Here is a 23240-nt window from a genome sequence, read left to right on the forward strand (position 1 = left end):
CCTTTGAGCAACTGCCAGCACAGACCCACCCCTTCCCCTCCACCAACACAAAGACACAGACATATTGTGGCATGACTGACTGGACTGACAGCATTTTTGATTATTTTTTGATTCATTGATTGCTTTGTTTTTTTTTGATTGGATGACCATTAGTTTATTTTACCTAATTTGAATGGATTACTTATTGTTTGATTTGTTTATTATTTGGATTTAAAAAAAAATAATTATGGATTTGAATTTTAACTTGTTGAACATTTTAAACTGTAATAAATTTTGGAATAACCAAATAAAATGACATTTATTAAGCACATGTTTAAATCATATTCAACATAGTAGGTTATGTCACATTTGACATTTTTGATTATGTCACACAGATATGCCACATGTATGAACCCTTTACAAAGCATAACGTGGTTATTATGTTATAAAAAATAACATTTAACCTTCATTTAACTAGGCAAGTCAGTTCAGAACAAATTCTTATTCACAATGACGGCCTATATAGATGCTTTGTAACACATTCATGTAATGCTTATGAAGGCATTAAAGCGGGACTGATATTTCTAACGTTATATTATCAGCTGTGTACAGAGTTTTGACCTTTTACTGTAGCGGGAAATAAAAGGGTCACAGAGTGTTTCTTGGTAGTCTGAAACGTATCTACTTTTACACAAAAGGATACACCTCACACACAAGGTTATGTGCTTAGAAAAAAGAAAGCACCTGCACCATATCAGATATAAAGTTGAAATGTATAACAGTTTGAATCCCAATATTACATTTTTTAAAAAAAGTTTATTAATTAATTATGAAAATATCATTAACATTCAACCAATGATGCCACAATAGGGCGATTTGGTCATCTGACTGCATGAAAGTTCTACGATGAATCCACTAATTATATGTCACTCTGGATAAGACCGTCTGCTAAATGTGTACAATTGTAACATTTAAAATATAAACAAAATGGCAGAGTAGTTGCAAGGTAATCTGACTGACAGTGACAAATATATGCAAACCAGGTATGGTTACAGATCTAATTGTATTCACTTGATTTTCTGGTTTCTGTCATTTTACCCTGAGTTGTTCTTATTTTGCCAAAACAGAGTGACAAGACATACTAGGGATTCCTATGCATATTTTGGCATCAGTTTAAAACAAATACTACCACTTGTGTAGATAAATGGTTTCCTCTTACCTGTTTCAAAATGGTGTAATTTGATCCATCCACACTTAGTTTCCGGATTTCATGATGATCTGCCAGTACGAGAAAAGGTTCCTCCACTGAAAGGAAGAGAACCATAAACATCCTTTAGAATAAGGTAAATGCCTCCAGTGTGGCGCAGTGGTCTAAGGCTGTGCCACTAGAGATTCTGGGTTCGAATACAGGCTCTGTCGCAGCCGGCCACTACTGGGAAACCCATGGGGCAGCGCACAATTGGCCCAACGTCAACCGGATTAGGGGAGGGTCTCGTCGCACAGTAGCGACTCCTGTGGCGGGTTAAGTGGGCTTTGTGTCAAGAAGCAGTGCGGCTCGGTTGGGTTGTGTTTCAGAGCTCTCAACCTCCGCCTCTCCCGAGTCCGTATGGGAGTTGCAGCGATGAGAAAAGACTAACTACCAATTGGATACCATGAAATTTGGGAGAAAAAGGTAAACATTTCTTTAATTGGAACCATTCCATCAGTCTCAAAACACATTTCATGCAATTCTACATCAGAAGACATTAGCTTACATAACAGGCTACTAATTATAATTGCCAGTGTCATATTGATTCACCTAAAGATGAAGCCATAGGCTACTCCTCACGGTGATTGATGGCTGATGCGCTCATCGTGGTAATAGCTTATCTCAAGATGAGCTAACGTTACTTTGTAAAACAGTGCTGCTGTTCTCTAAAAATTGGGTTGTTGAGAAACATTTGTTCTATTGGTTCTACGGACAGGTTAGTCTTCTCGTTTCAGTAGTAGGCATTTGCCTTCCAAACTGTGCGTTTTTCGTGCAATTGTATTTAGAAATGTGCAAAAGGCAAACAGACAGCCGCAACCAACTCTAGAAATATAATCGTTTGGAAAACACTGCCATTCAAAATGCCACTCTCATTTAGCGATTACCTACACCCAGTGCTCACATGTGAAAACACACAGCTCATTTCTTCACTTAGAAATCAGAGCTTGAGCACTATAAATAGGCTTCAGGTTGGCTTTCTTGGTTTGGAAAACAATGGAGGCCAATTTTGGAGAGAGAGTTAGAGGAAGAGGAGTGAGAGTAAGAGGGGGATGAGGACAAGGAGGAGGTCAAGGACAAGGAAGAGGACGAAGACAAGGAAGGAGGAAGGAGAACAATCACAGATGACATCCGGGCCACTTTGGTTGACCATGTGGTCAACCATGGTTTGAGTTTCAGGGAGGCTGGGTAGAGGGTTCAGCCTAACTTGAGCCTGCTACACTGCAGCAAGTGTCATTTGGACATTTCAAAATGAGAACAGGTAAGTAAACCTACCCTCTATACCATGCTGCTGTACATACAACACTGTAGCACTTACAGCACTGTTGTAACATTTCATTTCATACTGAAAGAAATCTTGCACCCTAACAATTCACATCATGTTTTTGCAGAATTGCTAGATGACCCTTCAATGGAGGAAGAAACAGTCTGTTCACAGCAGAGTAGGAACAACACATAGTGAATATGGTCATTTCAAACAACAGCATACGTTTACAACAATTGCAACACCACACCATCACTGAAAAGACAACATTCAGTAACATAAATAGGGTGAGTTTATCTGCACTCGGCCGTCTCCTGAAACGCCATCAGATTTGTAGGAAGCAGCTCTACAGAGTACCATTTGAACTAAATTCTGACAGAGTGAAACAACTGCACTATGAATACATACAAGTAAGTTATATTAACCTGTAATTGATACTGTATTTCAGTGTATTGTGCTACATATTGACTGCTCTGTCTATTCATACTGTCATACAATAATGTTTAGTCTTGTCAGAGAGTTATGGAACTAGATGCTGCTGCAGAGCATCATGATTTTGTCTACGTTGATGAGGTCGGCTTTAACCTACCCGAAACAAGACGTAGGGGAAGAAACCCCATAGGACACCGCACCATCGTGAGTGTCCCTGGACAGCGTGGTAGCAACATCAATGTGTGCAGCCATTAGTCAGAACGGTATCCTGGCATCATCATGCCACTCTTGGTCCTCACAATACTGCCCACATTATCACCTTCCTTGACACCCTGCATAATATCCTCATTCCCAATGACCAGAAGAATGGGCCAGAATGGCCAGAGCAGTCTGGGTTTGTTGTCATCTGGGACAACGTAAGTTTCCACTGGGCTGCTCTGGTCCACAACTGGTTCATTGACCATCTGCAAGTTTTGATGCTCAACCTGCCATCATATTCTCCTTTTCTAAACCCAATAGAAGAGTTATTTTCGTGGTGACATTGGAAGGTATACGATCGCCAACCCCACCAACGCATACCCCTTCTCCAGGCAATGGAGGAGGCCTGTGGTGACATAGACTAAGGGGCATGCCAGGGCTACGTCCATTGCTGTTTAGCCAGAGAGAACATCGCTTGTGATGTTGATGAGGTGCTGTTGCCAGCTCAAAATAGGAGACAAAATGCACCCTAATTGTTTTTTTCTTTACAGTAACAAGCCTATTTGTTTATCTTCTACTGTATTTGTTTTGTCTCTTACTGTTCATCCCAAAATCTGGATGAAAATACAATGTTTTGAGAAAGAAATACATTTTATTTTTTCCTCCTGTGCATTTCTGTTTATAGTGTAAACATATACTGAATATGCATACATACTGTATATATTTGTGCACATACATGTACGTGTGAGTGCTATGACAAACTGCCGTGGACTCCACTGCACACTGAACATGCAAAAGACACAACATAGTAGTGTTTTACATTTGTCACATCCGTGTGTAGTTGGCGTGTATAATAGCTAATCATTTGATGGTTTGTGTGTAGAGTTTTGATGTAAAAACACAATTTTGAGAAGAGTTAAAATAGTTTTGAATGAAGTGTTTCATTTTGCAAGAGACGTGTGACGTTTCGCATGTTAAGTGTGTGTTTTGAGTCTAGAGAAAAGGAGCTATGGTTTCAGAATGTGTAAGCAATTGTCAAAAACTGTAATCCACAGTTCGTTTTTTTAAACTATTGATCCTCTATGGCTAAAGTATGCTCTCTGGTGTATTTTGAAAATTGAGAGCGGCTCCTGTGGTTGAAAAAATAATAATAATAACTTAACTTTTATTTTAGTATAAAAATTAGTATTTATTTTTCTGACTTGGGCCCAGCCCCTGACTCACACAATTGACCAATTTATTTATGAATCAGTTACCTAATCAAGGCAGGTCCTCCAAGTTACCCACGTGGGCCCCCTACCTCCTCTCCTCCCCCATCTGATTATAAGCAGAGTGGCAGCAGCTGGCTGTCTACACTCATTGAGAGTGGGCTCCTGAATCCTCCTGTGGTTGTCGGTTACAGTATATACTGTATAATGTGTGTTTATATACACAAACACACACACACATATAAATATATATATATATATATATATATATATATATAAATAAATATATATATAAATAAATATATAAATAAATATATATAAATATATATAAATATATATATATATATAAATATAAATATAAATATAAATATATATATATATATATATATATATATATATTACAGTATATTACAGAACAAGCTCAACATTTCTAAATATACATGCAGGTAAACACGATTTAGAATAACACTTAAACTTCAATTTAAATTATGTAAAATACAGTATATCACTAGTGAATTAATCCAAAGGACTAGAGTATATTATAGTACAAGCTTGCTGCCAAGACATGTGAATAGCTTTACCTGAGAGAGCCTTGCAGGAGTTGGGGTTTCTCTCCAGGGCTTCGTAGCCTTCTACACACAGACACTTGAAGGAGCCGTAGGTGTTGATACAACGCTGGCTGCAGGGCAGGCTGGAGGAACATTCGTTAACGTCCACGCACGTTTTCCCATCATCTTTCAGCCGGAATCCAGGCCAACACTTGCACTGACATCACACAAACAAAAAAGTAATGAAGCATTTTTAGTCTAGACAAATTTAACAAATAATAGTTTATATTCCATTTACTCAGGCTTTTCAGCAGCTGGTCGATACAGTAAAATGCTATGCAGAGACAGATGGACATTCAGCTGCATTATTCAATTGTGCCTAATTGTCTTTCAACAACACTCACTTAACTATACACAACACATTCTAGGTAAATATACCTTAATAGAAAATCACTCAAGTAAAAGTGAAAGTCACCCAGTAAAATAATACTTGAGTAAAAATCTAAAGGTGTTTGGTTTAAAATATACTTAAGAATCAAAAGTAAAGTATAAGTATTTTCAAATTCCTTATATTAAGCAAACCAGATGGCACCATTTCCTTGTTTTCTTTATTTTTATTTACAGATAGCCAGGGGCACACTCCAACACTCAGAAATAATTTACAAACGTAGCATGTGTCTTTAGTGAGTCCGCCAGATCAGAAGTAGTAGGGATGACCAGGCATGTTCTCTTGGGAAGTGCATGAATTGGACCATTTTCCAGTCCTGCTAAGCAGTGAGTGTTTTTTGGGGTGTCAGTGTAAGTGTATGGCGTAAATAGTACATGATTTTCTTTTCTTTAGGAATGTAGTGAAGTAAAAGTATAAGTCATCAAAAATAAAAATAGTAAAATAAAGTACAGATACCCCATAAAACGACTTAAATAGTATGTTAAAGTAACTTCTAATTGTCTCATTCATCCCCCCTCCTATCCCCTGTAACTATTCCCCAGGTTGTTGCTGTAAATGAGAATGTGTTTTAAGTCAACTTACCTGGTAAAATAAGGGTTCAATGAAAAGAAATACTTAAGTATTTTACACCACTGGTTAAATCAACACAAAGTGTGGGACCATATACACACTGGAACCAGTGTTAAATTAAAACACTGGCCAGTCCCAGCATCAGACCACCAGATGAGGTGCAGAGGAGGTACCAAAGATCACAGGGAAGTACCACCAAAGAACTATGGGTCTAGGGCTCCCATGTGTTCCTGCTTGCTCCTCATGTTGTCTTTCCTCCCCTCTACAGATCCCAAACCCAGCACCAGCCAATGTTCCTGTTTTTCTCCAAGGCCCAGAGTCCTAGCACTAGACCCAGCCCTGGTACAGCACGATTTTCAATCCAGTCCCAACATCAACCCAATTTTTCCCAGTTCCAGCCCCAAACAGCAGCACCAGCCCTGGACTCAGCACTAACCCTTGTCGTGGCAGAATCAGAATTATTTAGGTAACATTTATAAATAAAATGTTTTATTTATTTTATTGCATGGTTATGTGAGATATGTCATTAGAATGTCTATTTTTGGATAATACTGTTGGGTTCAGTTACTTGGGCCGCAGAAAGGGGAGAGGTCAAGCTTGTCTTCATATGTAAACACATCTTTTAAACCATGTGAAGGGGTGATTGAGGGGGAACCAATTATCTCTTGGCTCCACAATGTCTGTGTGCCAGTCACTGTGTCTCCGTGAGCTTGTCCAGAATGGGAGTGTCTAAAATGACAATTGATATATATCCTAATGTCTTGGTACTATGTTATACCAAGAACGAGAAGTAGAACCTCATTTTAGGAGAGCAAACTGAATGATAATGTATAGCTAATGTTGTCTGGCTATGGGATACTCCTCTCTCAAGTAAAATCTTCCTTTGTAATGTTCCTAAGATCTCTTATTCGTCATGTGAGTTGAGATGGGTGTGTCTTGGCTATAAATGATACTAAGAACTATTTTGTAAGCACTCTCAGAGAATTCATTTATAGACACTGAATTGATCTGACAGTCACAGGGTTGTGATGGAGCTCATATAATTAAAGATGGACTTTATGATAACTCTGACTTGTGTGTGGTTTGCTCTCATGATTTGGTAAATACAGGAAATTTCCACTACACCCTAGATACAGCACCGACCAACCACAACTGCCAACTTCATCCAGCAACTGCCAGCTCAGAACCCACACCTTCCCCTACCCCAACACAAAGACACAAACACACAGTGAACCACTCCATCAGACCAACCATGACTGACTGATGATTGTTAAATGTTATTTGTTTGAATGCATGTTTTTTTTTTTTCTGGGGAAATTGTTTGTTTTTCTTTTGATTTGATTAATTTAAGTTGTATTGATTATTTATTCATTGAATTATTGATTATTTAGAAGTTGAACTACATTTTATTTGACATTTTGACATCTATTATATTTTGAAATAACCAAATAAATGGAAAATTACTGAGGGTAATAGCGGACGATATTGACACTCCCATTTCCTATATTTTCAATCTAAGCCTACTAGAAAGTGTGTGCCCTCAAGCCTGTAAGGAAGCAAAAGTAATTCCGCTACCCAAGAATAGTACAGCTCCCTTTACCGTTTCAAATTGCCATAAAATTGTGTTTGACCAGATACAACGCTATTTTACTGTTAACAAATTGACAACAGACTTTCAGCACACTTATAGAGAAGGACATTCAACAAGCATGGCACTTACATAAATGGGAAATTGATGATAGGAAGATTGTGTGAGCTGTTTTGTTGGACTTGTGCGGCTTTTGACATTATCGCTCATAGTCTGCTGATGGAAAAACGTGTGTTATAGCTTTACACCCCATGCTATATTTTGGATAAAGAGGGTGTTCTTTAATGGAAGCCTCCCCAATATAATCCAGGTAGAATCAGGAATTCCCCACGGCAGCTGTCTAGGCCCCTTACATGTAAAAATCTTTACTAATGCCATGCCACTGGCCCTGAGTAAAGCCAGTGTATATATGTATGCGGATGACTCAACACTATACACATTAGCTACTACAGCAAGTGAAATCACTGCAACACTTAAAGATCTGCAGTAAGTTTCAGAATGGGTGGCAAGGAATAAGTACTATATATATATTTTTTTTAAACTAAAAGCATTGTATTTGGGACAAATCATTCACTAAACCCTAAACCTGAACTAAACATTGTATTAAATTATGTGGAAATTGAGCAAATTGACATGATTAAACTGCTTGGATTTACCCTGGATAGTAAACTGTCATGTTGATACAACTGGAGCTAATATGGGGAGAAGTCTGTCCATAATAAATTGTTGCTCTGCTTTTTTAACAACACTATCAACAAGGCAGGTCCTACAGGCTCTAGTTTTGTTGCACCTGGACTACTGTTCAGGCGTGTGGTCAGGTGCCACAAAGAGGGACCTCGGAAAATTACAATTGGCTCAGAACAGGGCAGCCAGGCTGGCCCATAAATGTACATGGACAGCTAACATGTATGTAGAGGAGAGATTGATTTCATCACTACTTGTTTTTGTAAGAAGTGTTGACATGCAGTGGTGTCTGTTCAAGCTACTAGCATACAGCTCATGCATACCCCACAAGACATGCCAGCAAAGGTCTGATTGGCTAATTATTTCATTGAATCAAATCAAATCAAATGTATTTATATAGCCCTTCGTACATCAGCTGATATCTCAATGTGCTGTACAGAAAGCCAGCCTAAAACCCCAAACAGCAAGCAATGCAGGTGTAGAAGCACGGTGGCTAGGAAAAACTCCCTAGAAAGGCCAAAAACCTAGGAAGAAACCTAGAGAGGAACCAGGCTATGTGGGGTGGCCAGTCCTCTTCTGGCTGTGCCGGGTGGAGATTATAACAGAACATGGCCAAGATGTTCAATTGTTCATAAATGACAAGCATGGTCCAATAATAATAATTTGTAATAATTTATAATTTGTTTATCAAGGTAGGCCAAATCCTTGCTGGCATCAATCAATCAAATGCCAAGGTGGCAACATGTCATACTATTTTGTTCCAGGCAGCATCAAATACTTGGGCTACACATACTGAGAGACTGGGGGTCGCTGCTATCTTCACTTGGATGATTTCTCCGCAATTATGCATTTATCTCCAGTACATTGCAACTCCGACTCCATTTTGTTGCTCCCAGCCTATAGACAGAAACTAAAACAGCAAACGCCCGTACTCAGGTCTGTTCAACGCTGGTCTGACCAATCTGATTCCACGCTTCAAGACTGCTTCGATCACGTGGACTGGGATATGTTCCGGATGGCATAGGACAACAACATTGATGTATACGCTGATTCAGTGAGCGAGTTTATTAGCAAGAGCATTGGTGATGTTGAACCCACGGTGACTATTAAAACCTTCCCCAACCAGAAACTGTGCATTGATGGCAGCATTTGCACAAAACTGAAAGCGCAAACCACTGCTTTTAATTATGGCAAGGCAACCGGAAACATGACCGAATATAAACAGTGTAGCCATTCCCTCCGCAAGCCAATCAAACAAGCGAAGCGTCAGTAAAGAGACAAAGTTGAGTCGCAATTCAACGGCTCAGACACGAGAGGTATGTGGCAGGGTCTACAGTCAATCACGGATTACAAAAAGAAGCCCCGTCGTGGACCATGATGTCTTGTTCCCAGACAAACTAAACAGCTTCTTTGCTCGCTTTGAGTGCAATACAGTGCCACTGACATGGCCCACTACCAAAACCTGCGGGCTCTCCTTCAACGCAGCCAACGTGAGTAAAACATTTCAACGTGTCAACCCTCGCAAGGCTGCCGGCCCAGACGGCATCCATAGACGCGTCCTCCAAGCATGTGCAGACCAGCTGGCTGGTGTGTTTACGGACATATTCAATCAATTATTTTATTTTACCTTTATTTAACTAGGCAAGTCAGTTAAGAACAAATTCTTATTTACAATGACAGCCTAGGAACAGTGGGTTAACTACCTTGTTCAGGGGCAGAACAACATATTTTTACCTTGTCAGCTCGGGGATTCGATCTAGCAACCTTTTGGTTACTGGCCCAATTCTCTCTAATAACCTGCCCAGAGACTGCGGTTGAAAATTAGCCGGCTGGCTAAAACCAACACTTTTACTGAAACGTTGAGTAATGTGCACTGTCCCTGTAAAAATAAAAATAAATCAACTCAAACTCAGAGACGAAAGAGAAATTATTTTATAACTTAAAAAATGTTATTGGTCAAATATTTGGGGAAGCCTGGCTTCCCTTGGCATCCATGAATACACACCACTACCTGTTTAGAACAAGTCACTTAAGTAATACTGCAAAGAATGTGGCAAAGAAACTAACACTTGTCCTGAATAAAAATTGTTGTGTTTGGGGCAAATCCAACACATCACTGAGTACCACTCTTTATATTTTCAAGCATAGTGGTGGCTGAATAATGTTATGAGTATGCTTGTCATCGGCAAGGACTGGGGTGGTTTTTATGATGAAAAGAAAAAGAATACAGCTAAGCACATGCAAAATCCTAGAGGAAAACCTGGTTCAGTCTTCATTCCAACAGACACTGGGAGATGATTTCACTTTTCAGCAGGACAATAAGCCTAAAACAGAAGGCCAAATATACACTGGAGTTGCTTACCAAGATTATATTGAATGTCCCTGGGTGGCCTAGTTACAGTTTTGACTTAAATAGGCTTAATCTATGGCAAGACTTGAAAATTTATTTCTAGCAATGATCAACAACCAGCTTGAAAAGTGTAAAAAGAATAATGGGAAAATATTGTACAATACAGGCGTGCAAAGGCTCTTAGAGACCTACCCACACCGACTCAGCTATAATCAAACCTTTTTTTGTAAGGGTATAATACAGTTGCCATGGAACTCAAGGTCTACAGGCCACATCAGGTCTGCAAGTCACATTGTGCAGGCTTGCAAAGTGATTCATAATTCCAATTGGAATTTAGCTTGTACAAATATTTTGAATGTTCTATCACCTCATCCTGCATTCAGAATGACTTACATGGTTGGGAAGACTAAGATATGAGACTAACTAAAGCATCAAAACTGGAACAACCAACAACCATATTGGATTGGTTTAGAAAATGTTTGTAATTTATTTTTGGATTGTCATTTATAAATGGATTATTATTAATCCATTTACATGCACAAACATATTTCTTGAACAATTATAAAACTCAACCTGCAAAAACAATGTTGGGAAATATGATAATGATGGGTGTGGTTTTAGTATCACATTGATTAGATTAGTGGTTTTGGTAGCCTAGCGGTTAGAGCGTCGGACTTGTAACCGAACGTTTGCAAGATCGAATCCCCGAGCCAAAAAGGTAAAAATCTGTCGTTCTGCCCCTGAACAAGGCAGTTAACTGAAAATAAGAATTTGTTCTTAACTGACTTGCCTAGTTACATAAAGGTAAAATAAAAATACAATTTGTTTCAGACCTCTGTAGGGTAAAACTAGGCCCTCAAAATAAGACCTTATGAAATGCGTATGACAGGGGTGTCAAACTCATTCAATGTAGAGCCTAGTGTATGCTGGGGTTTTTTCCCTTTCAATGAATACCTAGAAAATCAGGTGAGGGGAGTTAATTCATAATTAGTGACCTTAACTTATGAATCAAGTACAAGGAAGCGAAAACTCGGATCGAAAACCTGCAGACTCGGCCCTCCACGGAATGAGTTTGACATGTGGCGCATGACATTGTGTTAAATAAAATAAACATTTTATGATAACATAATCACTTAATAACAAATACAATCATGGGTGATAACTCTATGATTCACTCAAAAGGCAAGGAATTCTGGGAAATATTTTAACAAGGTATTACACTAAAAGCAGTGTGTTAATTTGACACTCATTTCAGTGTGTATATGGTCCCACTCTTTCAGTGTTGATGTAATGTAATACTGGATAATTTGCTGTGTAGCTCCTCAATATGCCAGTAGATCTACTCACAAAGTTACACACAAGACCAATAAAAACAGAGCGGAATCAGTATGATGACATAAATGTCATAGCTCAAGAGCTAACGAAATATTAAATAAAATTGGTGCCATTCAGCAACTCCAGCCCAAAATAACTCAAAATGCTTATATCAGCTGTTACTGGCCCCTGCTTTAAGCCTCTCTGATCCAGAATTCCCAACCTTGAGGGCATTTCTGCTGATCTATCTGTTCCGGCCTAGAGATGGATGAGCTAGCCACTAAGGGGTCTTCATTGATGTGCTCTCTGGTCATACAGCTCTGCTCTGCTTCAGTATCTAGACAGCCAGGACAGGGATGACTGTTTTAGTCTGTCCTTCTCGGTCACTTTGTGATGCAGAGAGCATGGGGTAGGACAGGGGCAGGAGGGAAAGCCCAGAGTGAAGGTCAGGATGTGTTATTCTGATATCTCTGATGGCCGCAAGTTCACCTTGGTGGGTGGCCGTGCCCTGGATTCAGGCCAGACAGCAGACTAGCACAGTCACCCCGCTGAACAGTCAGCAGAACTGTCCTTCTCTCAGGTTGCATCTCAGATGGCAACCTATTCCCTATATAGGGCCCATAGGACTGTGGTCAAAAGTAGTGCACTATATAACTGTCAGAATAATGTTGACTGCCGATGTAACTTGCAGATGTAAATGAGCTGTTAGCTAAATCAGCTGCAACGCATCACTTTTCACTTCTGCGACTAATGTTTTGTTGTACATTGTCCTTTGTTTCAAATATGGGGAATAATGCCATTTGTGACGCATTCTCTCTCTATGGAGCCTGCCTGCCTGTCGCCAAGGATCCCAGCAAACGAACCGATGGCACGGAAGCCTCTCAAAACTATTTTCTCATCTTTCATCGCTTGTATCCATAGCATAGGTTTGTGTTCAAGATGATGATAAGGGCACGGACAATACCAGTATTGCAATATGTTTTCCTTTAAAAACAAGAAGCAGACCAAACTCTTTGGTCCTTTAAAAACCTGCTGTATGTCAAATATTGTGTGCTATAGCATTTTAAGTAGGACAAAACATCAATCTTTTAAACTTGTCTACTAAACCTATAAATGTTTCATGGTGAGCAATATAGCTTGGAAAATAAATAAATGTTACTCGAGATAACATTATATGTTTGTATCCAACATCAGGATTGTTTTCATAAAGAAGTTAAAGTCGTTTCCTTGCCACGATACTAACGAGTATCGCGATGCTGGTATCGTCCCGGCGATGCTGGTAATGTGCCGGCCCTAATGATGATAGGATCCTACTGTACTGTGTGTATAACTTTGTCTTCCTATCTTGTGTGGGAAAGCCTAATATAGCCTCAGGCACGACATAATCATTTGAATCATGCACACTGAGATAATAATGTTGGCACTTTATTAGGTCCGTGTTATAGGCTTCTTAATACAAAACATTCAGAAAAAACAAAGTTAACTTGATTAAAGTCAGATTCTGCATGTACATATTTGAAACATTTCTATTGCTCTGGCTATATTATTATTGGTAATATCTGTAAGCCTTCCACCAGGTGATGTCTGTCCACTTACAAATCTGTCTCTGGCTGAAATAAAGACGGGATATCTAGAATTCATAAAACCCTAGGAAAGACAGCCTAACCTTGATTATGATTCTGAATATATGATACATGTGCAGTTGTCCAAGCTACGCATCAAGGCCTGTTTAAGTCTGTGGTGATTCCTACCTTGTATCCAACAGGAAGATCCTGACAGTCCTGTGTACAGCCACTGACTCTGCGATTCAGACACTCGTTCACGTTGCAGTTCTTCTCATCGGACCGGTCTCCACAGTCGTCTTTCTTGTCACACAGAATCCCTTCAGAGATGCAGCGTCCATTGGAACACATGAAGAAGGAACCATTGCACAGACTCCCTGGAAGGTAATTTATAACTGTCAATGGTGAGTCAAAAAGCATTTACAATAGTAATCATTTAATTTAGATTGATGATATTCTGAAAGTTTTACTCTTACTGTCTTTATATCTTCGCACTCAAAAAAATGCTGGGTGAAAAACAAACCAATTTTGGTAAATAATTTGCAGAATACACATTGGGTTATTTTGACAAAGCCAGTTTGGCCACTCATTTTGGTTGCAATCTAAGATTCACCAGATCAGAGCAGAAGACTTTAGGGGTGGCATAGTAGAGGCATGGATTTCAGAGAGTTGGTCACCCATAAGAGTTAATGTCATTCTGGTTCATCTGTCTGTTGTATTATCTGTTTGTTGAGTACTAACATGTTTACATTTGAGTCACTTAGCTGATGCTCTTATCCAGAGTGGTCTACAGAAGCAATTTGAATTAAGTGCATTGCTTAAGGGTATGTCGACAGACTTTTCACCTAGTTGGCTTGGGGATTTGAACCAGCAATGTTTTGGTTACTGGTCCAAAACTCTTAACCGATAGGCTACCTTCTGACCTTCAGTGAGGTATACCGAAGAGTATGAGTTCCTCAAGTGCCTGTGAATGTCCCAATGTTGGGAGAGTTACCACTTTGTCATATAATATTTAAATAATAATGTTAGACATTTTATGTAAGAATATGTCATGTGGCATGGTGTATTGGGGGTGTGGCTTTCAAATAGTTGTTTTTGCCCATCCGTAATAGTAAATGTCATTCCTGTTCATCATGTTAAGTTTGTATTCATATACACTTAATAGCAATATTATTTAGACAAAGTGGTAACAGTCCCAACATTGGGATATGCACAGGCACTTGAGAAACTCATACTTTTGTGTAAGACTCATTACAGCTACAAAAGTGTCTTTGCTCAACATGTGTTGACAACACAAAAGAACATATGAAGCAGAATGACATTTACTATCACAGACGGGTTAAATAACTATCTGAAAGCCACGTCCCCAATAGGCCATGCCATATTACATATTCAACCCAGCAATGTTTTGTGTGGTTTCTATCCTCTCTTATAGTAGACTGATGACAGTAATAGAGAGAGCCAAACAGCAGTAGACTAGAGTACCCACGGCCAGTCAAACAGCAGTAGACTAGAGTACCCGCGGCCAGTCAAACAGCAGTAGACTAGAGTATGTGTGGCCAGTCAAACAGCAGTAGACTAGAGTACCCACGGCCAGTCAAACAGCAGTAGACTAGAGTACCTGTGGCCAGTCAAACAGCAGTAGACTAGACTCAAACAGAGTAGACTAGAGTACCTGTGGCCAGTCAAACAGCAGTAGACTAGAGTACCCACGGCCAGTCAAACAGCAGTAGACTAGAGTACCCACGGCCAGTCAAACAGCAGTAGACTAGAGTATGTGTGGCCAGTCAAACAGCAGTAGACTAGAGTACCCGCGGCCAGTCAAACAGCAGTAGACTAGAGTACCCACGGCCAGTCAAACAGCAGTAGACTAGAGTACCTGTGGCCAGTCAAACAGCAGTAGACTAGAGTACCTGTGGCCAGTCAAACAGCAGTAGACTAGAGTACCCACGGCCAGTCAAACAGCAGTAGACTAGAGTACCCACGGCCAGTCAAACAGCAGTAGACTAGAGTACCCACGGCCAGTCAAACAGCAGTAGACTAGAGTACCTGTGGCCAGTCAAACAGCAGTAGACTAGAGTACCCACGGCCAGTCAAACAGCAGTAGACTAGAGTACCCACGGCCAGTCAAACAGCAGTAGACTAGAGTACCTGTGGCCAGTCAAACAGCAGTAGACTAGAGTACCCGCGGCCAGTCAAACAGCAGTAGACTAGAGTACCTGTGGCCAGTCAAACAGCAGTAGAATATACTACCTGCGGCCAGACGGTACTAACAGCACAGAGTACAGTACAGCGGTAAACTACAATACAGCAGTAAACTACACTACCTGCGGCCAGGCATTTGAACAGCAGTAAACTAGAGTAACTGTGGCCAGGCATTTGAACAGCAGTAAACTGCACTACCTGCGGCCAGGCATTTGAACAGCAGTAAACTACACTTCCTGCGGCCAGGCATTTGAACAGCAGTAAACTACACTACCTGCGGCCAGGCATTTGAGGTTCAGGGGCAGCTCGTCAGATCGGTCAGGACAGTCTGGGCAGCCGTCACACTCCCATTGAGCACTGAGCAGGCAGCGACCATCCCCACAGCGAAACTCCTCAGGTCCACAGGGCCGGTACACTGCAGATACAGAAAAACAAAGAGAGAGAGCTGCAGCCTCACTAACTGACACTTACACAGGCCAACACATCATCGCAGATCCCAGATAGATTACTGAAAAGTCATTCTACTTCCAACTTACAGTAAGGTATTAATTAGTTAAATCTCTGTTATAACTTATTACAATGTTATAACTTAGTTATTATTCTATGGGCGGTATTAAAAGACAAAGCAACAAATCTACTTGCCACATTCAAGTGACTCATCAGATCCATCACCACAGTCGTCATCATGGTCACAGACAAAACGCTGGGGAACACAGGCTTCGTTGTGGCAAAGGAAGGAGTTATCATCACATGTGTTGTTGGGTGCTGGATGGGTGAGAAATATGGTTGGAGTTTTACACTAGGAGTTGACAATATCATGGCACTCTAGAGCAGGGTTTTCCGAACATTGTCCCCCCCCCAGCTGTGTAGTGCTCGGGAAAAAAACTAAACGTGCACCCAGATGGGGCCCCAGGAACGAGTTTGGAAAACCCTGCTCTAGAGATGTGGCGGTGAAGTACATATGCTCAACAATATGGAGTCAGCTCTGAAGGAAGTAGGGGTGGAGGCCTTTTTCAGGAATTTGACTTGCGTCTTTAACACTTGTGTTACAAAAACAAATAAAGCGAAATTCCACAGCTGCTCTTTTACTGTATAATATGTGTTATATATTTCTTTACATATAATAGGTGCCATAAAAATCTTGAATTTCCTTACTACATGCAATACTGTACAAGCATTTCTGCATCTCACCAGTAGAAACAGGCCTTCTACGTTTCCTGGTTGTAAGCAAACCACAATCCCTGACTACAGACTACAGACTACTGACTACAGACTAATCCTGCTGCTGATTTTGATGATGATGACCTCAACACCAGCTTAAATAGTACAGATCATGTAGACCCATTGGATGAAAGCTTTCAACCGGGAACAAGCGCAACATCATCTGACTCGGAAGAGGAAAAGACTGTACGGGGCTGGCAAGAGCCAATGTGTATAGTCTGAGTCAAAGGTCATGGAGTGCATCTGCAAGACCAGCTGGCATTGCCCAACACAAGACAAGGTTCACCAGCTGAAGAACATTCAGGAACCTGCCTGGAACATTCAACCAACACAACATCCATCTTTAGTTAGACTGATGTTGTAGTATAATATAGAATGCCTAATATGCTCACAATTGAATTGTGATATAGATATTCCTAGCTCTTGTACATATGTATATAATGTAGTTTGACAAGACGTTTAACAGAAAAGTTTTTTACAAGTGTACTAACCACTGACTAAATGATTCCTACTGCATCAGAAACCAATAAAGTGTTGACTTCAACTCCTGGATCCATGCATTGTAACTAGCTACAATATTCATGAAATGTATTTGGAAGTAACTAGCTACAATCTTACTGCTTAAACAAATGATGCAGGGAGTTGGTGTATCATTTCAACTTTCATTTGCTGGCAAGTAAATATGTTTCAATAAAAAGACGATTATTAGGTCAATGTAGCAAATAAGTACACATGGCTTGTATTCAATACAATGTTTATTGGCTCTGGAGATCGAGGTGAGTTTACACAGCAGTATGCAGGAACAGTTATGGCAATTTATGACATATAGCAGTAGCAGAAAAATATACTACTAATGCTTATAATATACAGTTCCAGTCACAAAGGTGGACACACCTACTCATTCAAGGGTTTTTCTTTGTTTGTACAATTTTCTACATTGGAAATAATAGTGAAGACATCAAAACTATGAAGCTGGTTGAGAGCATGCCAAGAGTGTGCATTAAGAAGGAAAGACATTCCACAAATTAACTTTAAATAAGGCACACCTGTTAAGTGAAATGCATTCCAGGTGACTGTCCCATGAAGCTGGTTGAGAAAATGCCAGGAGTGTGCAAAGCTGTCATCAAGGCAAAGGGTGGCTACTTTGAAGAATCCAAAATCTTAATATATTTTGATTTGTTTAACATTTTTGGGTTGCTACATGAATCCATATGTGTTATTTCATAGTTTTGATGTCTTCACTATTATTCTACAATATAGAAAATAGTGAAAAAATATAGAAAAACCCTTGAACAAGTAGGTGTCCAAACTTTTGACTGGTACTGTATACTACAGTTCTACAAAGGGAATACTTGCATATGGTGTGTTTGGTGGGTGCAGTGAGGTGTTCGGAGTCACTTTAATACAAGGTGAGATTGTTGTTATGGGACCTTTCACATCTCCTCGGGTCATCAACTTCTTTGTATCCAACCTACTGTCCATTGTGTGAGGGATAAATTGCTCGAATGGCCAACAACAACACACGCAGGCAAGGGGATTCAGTGTCCTCTGCCTAGCTTCTTCCCACGTAGAACAAACTCCAAAAATAACCTGCAGGCCACCAAACGGTATTGTCTATAAGAGAAAGACAAAAACACTATTAGACTTTCATGGGCAATTATTGTGTATTGTCTGTATTCCTAATGTAGCAGCATGGTACAGACACACATTAGTTAGCTAGCTAGCTACAACACACAGGTATAGAAACTCTATTATGACTATTATGAGTCATAATGCCAAAGTCATTCCTTTACTCTTTATCATCAAAACATTTCTCCAGTTTTGCTCCAAATAAGATGCACTGAGGCTTGCTAGACTAGCAAGCTAACATTAACTAACTAGCTAGCTATAAGATAATGTTTCATTATATTTAGGTTAAAGCAAACAAAGCTAGCTAGCTAAACATGGCTAACTTGACTTGTAATGGTACTAGCAAGCCCGATTATGCCCGATTCGATCACGAAAGCTTATATTGCTAGCTAGCTACCGACAGCAAAACAATTGACTCATTTGTCCTCCTGGTCCAGCTGGTCTAGGCTGACACCGCCAGTTGAGCTTGGAAGTTTTGAAAAACGTCTCCAGCACCCGTCTATCCATATGTGGAAAACTTCGATGGTCTGACACACACACACACACACACACACACACACACACACACACACACACACACACACACACACACACACACAATGCATAGGGTCTGCACTGACCCTCTCCAGTAAGAACTGTCAGCAATCAAATTAGTTGCAGCACAAACATTCCTCTTCCATCGGGATGGCTGGAGAGCACCGCATAGGCACCACGAGTTGAAGTCTGACCGTGGCTCCCCATCGCTGCTTGCCGGTCTCGCAGTTCTTGTTGTCGCTGTATCAATTCCTCTTCCGTTTATTGCAGCTGAAATGTAGGGCTGTATGTCCCTATGTAAAATAATTTCAAAAACTTCGTCCAGCTCTTCTTGGTGAGAGGAATCATCAGAAGCAGTCATTGTAATTATTTAGCAATCTCAGACAGACAGTAACATAGCTCCCGTGATTCTATAGAAACTAGTTCCGCCCCCATTTTGAAAAGCCTTCAAGGGTGGGAACATAATTGAACAAGGAAGTAGAGTTTTCATCAGGCAGAAATCTTTACAAAGCCAGGGAAAATGAGTCAATCTAGATACCCTGCAATTTTGTGGCAGATATGAGAATCGTTGAGTCCAATTGCTCTATTGAATAAGGACAACAATATATCCTCGCAATTGCAATTGACGAAACACAAATGCCACAACAATTGCTACAAAACATTACTCCATTTATTTATTTTTAGATCAGACAGCATACTCATTCAACCGATGGCGTCATTGGTCGAACTCTCCCAGCGCAAAAATATAAATAATAATTATGTCCAAAACACTTTTCATAACTCATCATTTTAGAGGGAGACGGAAAAACATCCCAAATAGTGTCTAGCGGTAAAATTCTCCATTAACATTGACATACAGTTCATTTGGAAAGTGTTCAGACCCATTTACCTTTCCACATTTTGTTACGTTACAGCCCTATTCTAAAATGGATTAAATTGTTTTTTCCCCGCATCAATCTACTAGGGTGAGCAGACGTCCCTGTTTTTGGTGGCCTGTCCCCGGCTGGAGCTGTCCCCAAAATGTCCCTGTAGTTAACTGTGCGTTAAAAACAGACCGCAAAGTGAAATATTTTACTTGGCAAGAAAGACCGGGCAGCAGAGCCTACCGGTTGACGTCTCAATCGCGTTCTGCTTGTTTAGGCCAACAGAGGGGCCTGCCCGCTATAGCAGCTTCATTCACTCTTCTTCTTCTACTAACTACTTGCTCACGGTAGTTTTAGAGAAAACATCCGTGGAAGCTAGCAAGTATCAAGTGAATCCACAACATCACCATTCATGTAGATTCTACACACAATACCCCATGATGACAAAAATAACATTCTTTAGAAATTATATAAAAAACTGAAATATAACATTTACATTCCTATTCAGACCCTTTACTGTTGAAGCATATTTTGCAGCAACTATAGCCTTCAGTCTCCTTGGTTATGAGGCTACAAGCTAGGCATTCTGGTATTTGGGAAGTTTATCCCATTCTTCTCTGTAGATCCTCTCAAGCTCTGCCAGGTTGGATGGGGAGCGTTGCTGCACAGCTTTATTCAGGTCTCTCCAGAGCTGTTTGATCGGGATCAAGTCTGGGCTTTTGCTGGGTCACTCAAGGACATTCAGAGAGTTGTCTCGAAGCCACTCCTGCATTGTCTTGCCTATGTGCTTAGAGTCGTTGTCCTGTTGGAAGGTGAACCTTCGCCCCAGTCTAAGGTCCTGAGCGTTCTGGAGACGATTTTCATCAAGTATCTCTCTGTACTTTGCTCCGTTCATCTTTCCCTCGATCCTGACTCGTCTCTCAGTCCTTGCCACTGAAAACATCCAAACAGCATGATGCTGCCACCCCCATGCTTCACCGAAGGGATTGTGCCAGGTTTCCTCCAGACGTGATGCGTGGCATTCAGTCCAAAGAGATCAATCTTGGTTTTATCAAGATCTTCTTTCTCATAGTCTGATAGTCCATTAGGTGCATTTTGGCAAACTCCAAGTGGGCTGTCACGTGCCTTTTACTGAGGAGTGGCTTCCATCTGACCTCTCTACCATAAAGCCCTGATTAGTGGAGTGCTGCAAAGATGGTTGTCCTTCTGGAATGTTCTCCCATCTCCACAAATGAACTCTGACGCTCTGTCAGAGTGACCATCAAGTTCTTGGTCACCTCCCAGACCATGGCCCTTCTTCCCAAATTGTGGCCAGCTCTAGGAAGAGTCTTGGTGGTTCCAAACCTCTTCCATTTAAGAATGAAGGAGGCCACTGTGTTCTTGGGGACCTTCAATGCTGCAGACATTTTTTAGCACCCTTCCCCAGATCTGTGCTTCGACACAATCCTGTCTCTGAGCTCTACGGACAATTCCTTCGATCTCATGGCTTGATTTTTGCACTGACATGCACTGTCAACTGTGGGACCTTTATATAGACAGGTGTGTGCCTTTCCAAATTATGTCCAATCAATTGAAGGGGTCTGAATATCTTCTGAATGCACTGTAGATGACGCAACATCACACCAGCAGATAGAGCCACAGACAATACAGTCCTTACTATTTAAAATTAATATGGAGGCTCATTGCAAACTTACCACATCCAGCTGCAGACAGTTCGTCACTGCCATCAGGACAGTCTCTCTCCCCGTCACAGAGCCAGCGTTTAGGGACACAGGCGTAGGACCCAGGGCAGCTGAATAACCCTGGAGCACACGTTACCAAACCTGAGAGTCAATAGAGAGAAAGAGGCAGGTCAAACAAACTGCAGAATGGGCTAAACTGAACTATAACCTAAGACAACTATGAATAACGTAAAGGATGGAAAAAGTATCATATCCATTCCTGCCACTGACAGATCTAGGACCTTAATTTGATCACCCTGTTGCAGGATAACTTTCCTGCAATGCAGGATATGTAAAACTTGTATAACTGTTTTAGTTTTAAAAATGCTTCTGAAGTTTGTAATTTCCACTTTGACAGTTCAGACTTGATTTTCCCTTACGAAAAATGTATCAACCCCTACAAAAGGGTCCATTAATGACAATAATCACATTTCCAGTTGCTGCAGGATTATTTTCCTGCTGTAGCAAACAGGGTCAAATGAATCTATATATTCAAGCAGAGGCCTATATCGTACAGGATCTGTTACGTTTTATGTGGCCTCAGAGACAATACAAAGCCTCATACTGTGACAATAAAGGTAAGTACATTTGCTCAATAATGCTTGTCTGTTTAAAATGCACTTCCTTGCTTTTGATTGCAGTAGTGCAAGGAAAAAGCTTAAGGCTATTTCATTCATTTTGCCTTGACATTTCCATTACAATCCAATTATACCAATATTCTCGGCAAACATTTTATATTTATTGTTGTATGATTATTTGTTTTTATTGGCAGATTCATTATTGTTACATCTCATTTACATGGTGAAATTGCTCCGCCTCTTGGCCTCATCACCCATCAAAGTATTTTCAATATGTCTCTAACTTAATTTCTGTGTTATCATTTCAATAGTCTAGAAACTAGTCTAAAACGTCTCCAACTGGTCTCAAAATAATGTTGTAATCAGGTTGTAATGCCAGCTGGGAATGGTCTCAGACTGGTCTCAAACTACATGTTTGAAATACATGCAATCTTCACCCAAAGTATAGCTACATGACCTTGGGTACTTACCACATATCTGCACACTCTCATCCAGTCCGTCCTCACAGTCGTTCTCTCCATCACACAGCCACTGCTTGGCGATGCACTTATTCTTAGAACAGGCAAACTGGTTCCACAGGCAAGAGGAGTCTAGGGGAGAAGCACATTCATAATACCATGAATCAAAACACGTAAGTGAAAGAAAAACAGGACAAAAACAACAATACCCTGTAGTAGTAGAAGTCGCCCAGTTATTTTTAATCAAAGCACAACAAGTGTTTGGGTTACCATCTGCCCCTTAGCCTTTCTATTTCCAGAGAGGGTGACTGGAATTGGAGCCAAATAAAATATTTTGTGGGTGTTTTCTCCTCTTCAGTTTTTAATATAACAAATCCGTAGTGTTCCAAGGGGAGCTGACTGGTAAAAACAATAATAATAATCCAAAGGCTGGAGCTTTACTTAATGGAATTATGCAGAATAACACACATTGCAGTCATGGTAAGTAAAATGTGTTCTCAATAAAGCAGTAATTAGCAGTCAGTGCTAGTAAGAATAGACAAGTGCAAATGTGACACGGTACATGGTACAGGCTCGGTCTTGACTGCTGGCGTCTATTCATATATGCTTTTCCCATATATGCTTTTTCCTATCGTTCCAT

General features: G+C 40.4%; 1 protein-coding gene across 1 annotated transcript in view; it reads right to left on the reverse strand.

The window, feature by feature from the left end:
- The window catches only part of LOC112224856 (low-density lipoprotein receptor-related protein 1B), a 365574-nt gene that overhangs the window by 78041 nt on the left and 264293 nt on the right, over window positions 1–23240 (reverse strand). The window contains 7 exon segments of the mRNA XM_042306367.1: window positions 1199–1284; window positions 4909–5092; window positions 13581–13768; window positions 15871–16011; window positions 16227–16361; window positions 21538–21666; window positions 22613–22732. Of these exon segments, the coding sequence (XP_042162301.1) occupies window positions 1199–1284; window positions 4909–5092; window positions 13581–13768; window positions 15871–16011; window positions 16227–16361; window positions 21538–21666; window positions 22613–22732 (983 nt within the window).

Source organism: Oncorhynchus tshawytscha, linkage group LG26 (genome assembly GCF_018296145.1).
Source record: "Oncorhynchus tshawytscha isolate Ot180627B linkage group LG26, Otsh_v2.0, whole genome shotgun sequence".
Taxonomy (NCBI): Eukaryota; Metazoa; Chordata; class Actinopteri; order Salmoniformes; family Salmonidae; genus Oncorhynchus; species Oncorhynchus tshawytscha.